General features: G+C 40.7%; 1 protein-coding gene across 1 annotated transcript in view; it reads right to left on the bottom strand.

Annotated features, from left to right (window-relative positions):
* Positions 1–2,074, bottom strand: part of LOC107717493 (cytochrome b-c1 complex subunit 2, mitochondrial-like) — a 12,448-nt gene that overhangs the window by 8,956 nt on the left and 1,418 nt on the right. Inside the window, exons 2-5 of the mRNA XM_016524259.1 lie at positions 1,311–1,412; positions 1,063–1,212; positions 855–919; positions 711–767 (exon numbers count right to left, since the gene is read on the bottom strand). Coding sequence (XP_016379745.1) covers positions 711–767; positions 855–919; positions 1,063–1,212; positions 1,311–1,412 — 374 coding nt within the window. The remainder of the gene's footprint in view (positions 1–710; positions 768–854; positions 920–1,062; positions 1,213–1,310; positions 1,413–2,074) is intronic.

Genomic DNA, 2,074 nt, shown 5'->3' with positions numbered 1-2,074 from the left:
TGTGATTTGATCTGAACGGAAACAGCGTATCTGTGTGACGCAGCTGACACAGAACAGCATACGCTGTTTACTTCCAGCGGATATTCTCCAAAATGGCGCTACAGGGTGACGCAGAGGAGACGAATTGTTGAATAAAGTTGGTAATTTTTTTTCTTTTGCGCACAAAAAGTATTCTCGTAGCTTCGTAAAATTACGATTGAACCCCTGATGTCACATGGATTATTTAGCAGATCTCCTTGCTACGTCTCTGGACTTGGGAACACTTCAGTTGTGTTGCGGTCTATGCAGGGTCAGACAGCTCTCAGATTCCATCAAAACTATCTTAAATTGTGTTCCGAAGATGAACGAAGGTCTTACGGGTTTGAAACAACATGAAGGTGAGTAATTAATGACAGAATTTTCATTTTTGGGTGAACTAACCCTTTAAGGACCAATTCTCACTATTAACTAGTTGCTTATTAACATGCATATAACTAGCAAATTAGCTGTTTATTAGTACTTATAAAGCACATATAAATGCCTTATTTTGCATGACCATATTTTAGATCCCTTAATTCGCTCCCTTATCAACTACCTTACAAACTATTAATAAGCAGTAATTAGGAGTTTACTGAAGCAAAGGTCGTAGTTAAAAGGTCCCCAAACTAAAGTGTGACCGGGTCTTATGTTTCCACCTCTATCTACAGCTCATTTACCGCAGAGATACTCACAAATCATCTCTTAGACAGTCCAGAGAATAGACCATGTGTTCCCTTGATGACGTCACACTAAAAATAAAAAACAACAACATCACAGTGAGAGAAATGAAAGACAGGAAGTGTTTCAAAGCAGTCCTACATAAATATACAGCTGACCTCAAACTGGCGCCCACTGCCTCCAGACCACGACAGATCCTGAATGCCGACGCACCTTTAGTGGTCTGAAACACACGGGACAAATTCATTACTATGAGACCTACAAAAACATCCTCTGCATCGATGATCAACTCGCACAGAAGTTTAAACAGAGCAGATTCAGAATTAGCTTATATTATTATATAATCTCTATTCGCTCTGAACATACCAGATTGCTTGCTAATCGCAGGATGTGCGTGACGCCCAGGTTTTCCGCGGTCTCATAGCGACTGCCGGCTTTCACAAACACACCGATTTTAGAGACGGGGGAGTAGTTCTCCAGAGAGGCGACGAGAAGTCCGCTGGGAAGCTTGGACACCTAAAGCAAACCGTATCAATGGTACTGATTAATAAAAGTAGCGGGTTTAAGCGGTGATTTGAACTGAGAGCATAACAGCATTCATCCATTCCCATTACCTGGACATCCTGGGGCGGGTGGGCTGGTGCTGCTGCAGGTTTTCGGGTGACCAGAGGTTCAGTTAATGCCTCGCTCCTCCTGGCGGCGGCGTAACATCGTCTCTGTGAAAAAACACTACATGTAAGTAAACAGAGTCTCAAGGCTACAAGCTTAGTAGTTGTTTTTGCTAAGGCAAGCATCCCTGTTACTATTTCATATTAGTGATTTGAATAAAATGAGTATTAAATTACAGTGAATAACTCATCCTGCACATGGAGCTTGTGCTATTAATTCTAAGGATAAAACAGGTGTAAAATAGCCAGGAAGCAGCTGTGCCTTCCATAAGGCTTGCCCAATCTGGTTTTGCTTTTGAGAGGTGGACACTGTATTTGTCAGTGTTTGAAACTCTGAACTATTGTTAATGGTTCATGTTCGATGGTGAACTAGAGCATTGCAGATGACCTCTATAATGTTAAAGACAGACCCATCACTGTATGTTAGAGATTTGAAGGCTTAGCTTCAGTCATATGGCTTATTTTCCAGTCATATGTGATTATTGGATAAAGATTTGGAAAAAAAGAGCCTCCAACACTAGCATTCTCTATTCTTTTGCTATTCTATCTTCTTGTTTTATTTTTATATATTATAAAAATATAACCCGCAGTACCACGGCAAAAGCCGAAGAAGAAGCGGCTCGTCATTAAATCATTATTTAAAACTACAAAAAGGAGATGATGGCATTCTTTCAATCTGCACAAGGACTTGTACCACGGCAGATCAACAT

This window comes from Sinocyclocheilus rhinocerous, unplaced genomic scaffold (assembly GCF_001515625.1).
Source record: "Sinocyclocheilus rhinocerous isolate Xijiao unplaced genomic scaffold, SAMN03320098_v1.1 scaffold393, whole genome shotgun sequence".
Classification (NCBI taxonomy): domain Eukaryota; kingdom Metazoa; phylum Chordata; class Actinopteri; order Cypriniformes; family Cyprinidae; genus Sinocyclocheilus; species Sinocyclocheilus rhinocerous.
This window is presented reverse-complemented; position numbering and strand designations above follow the sequence as displayed.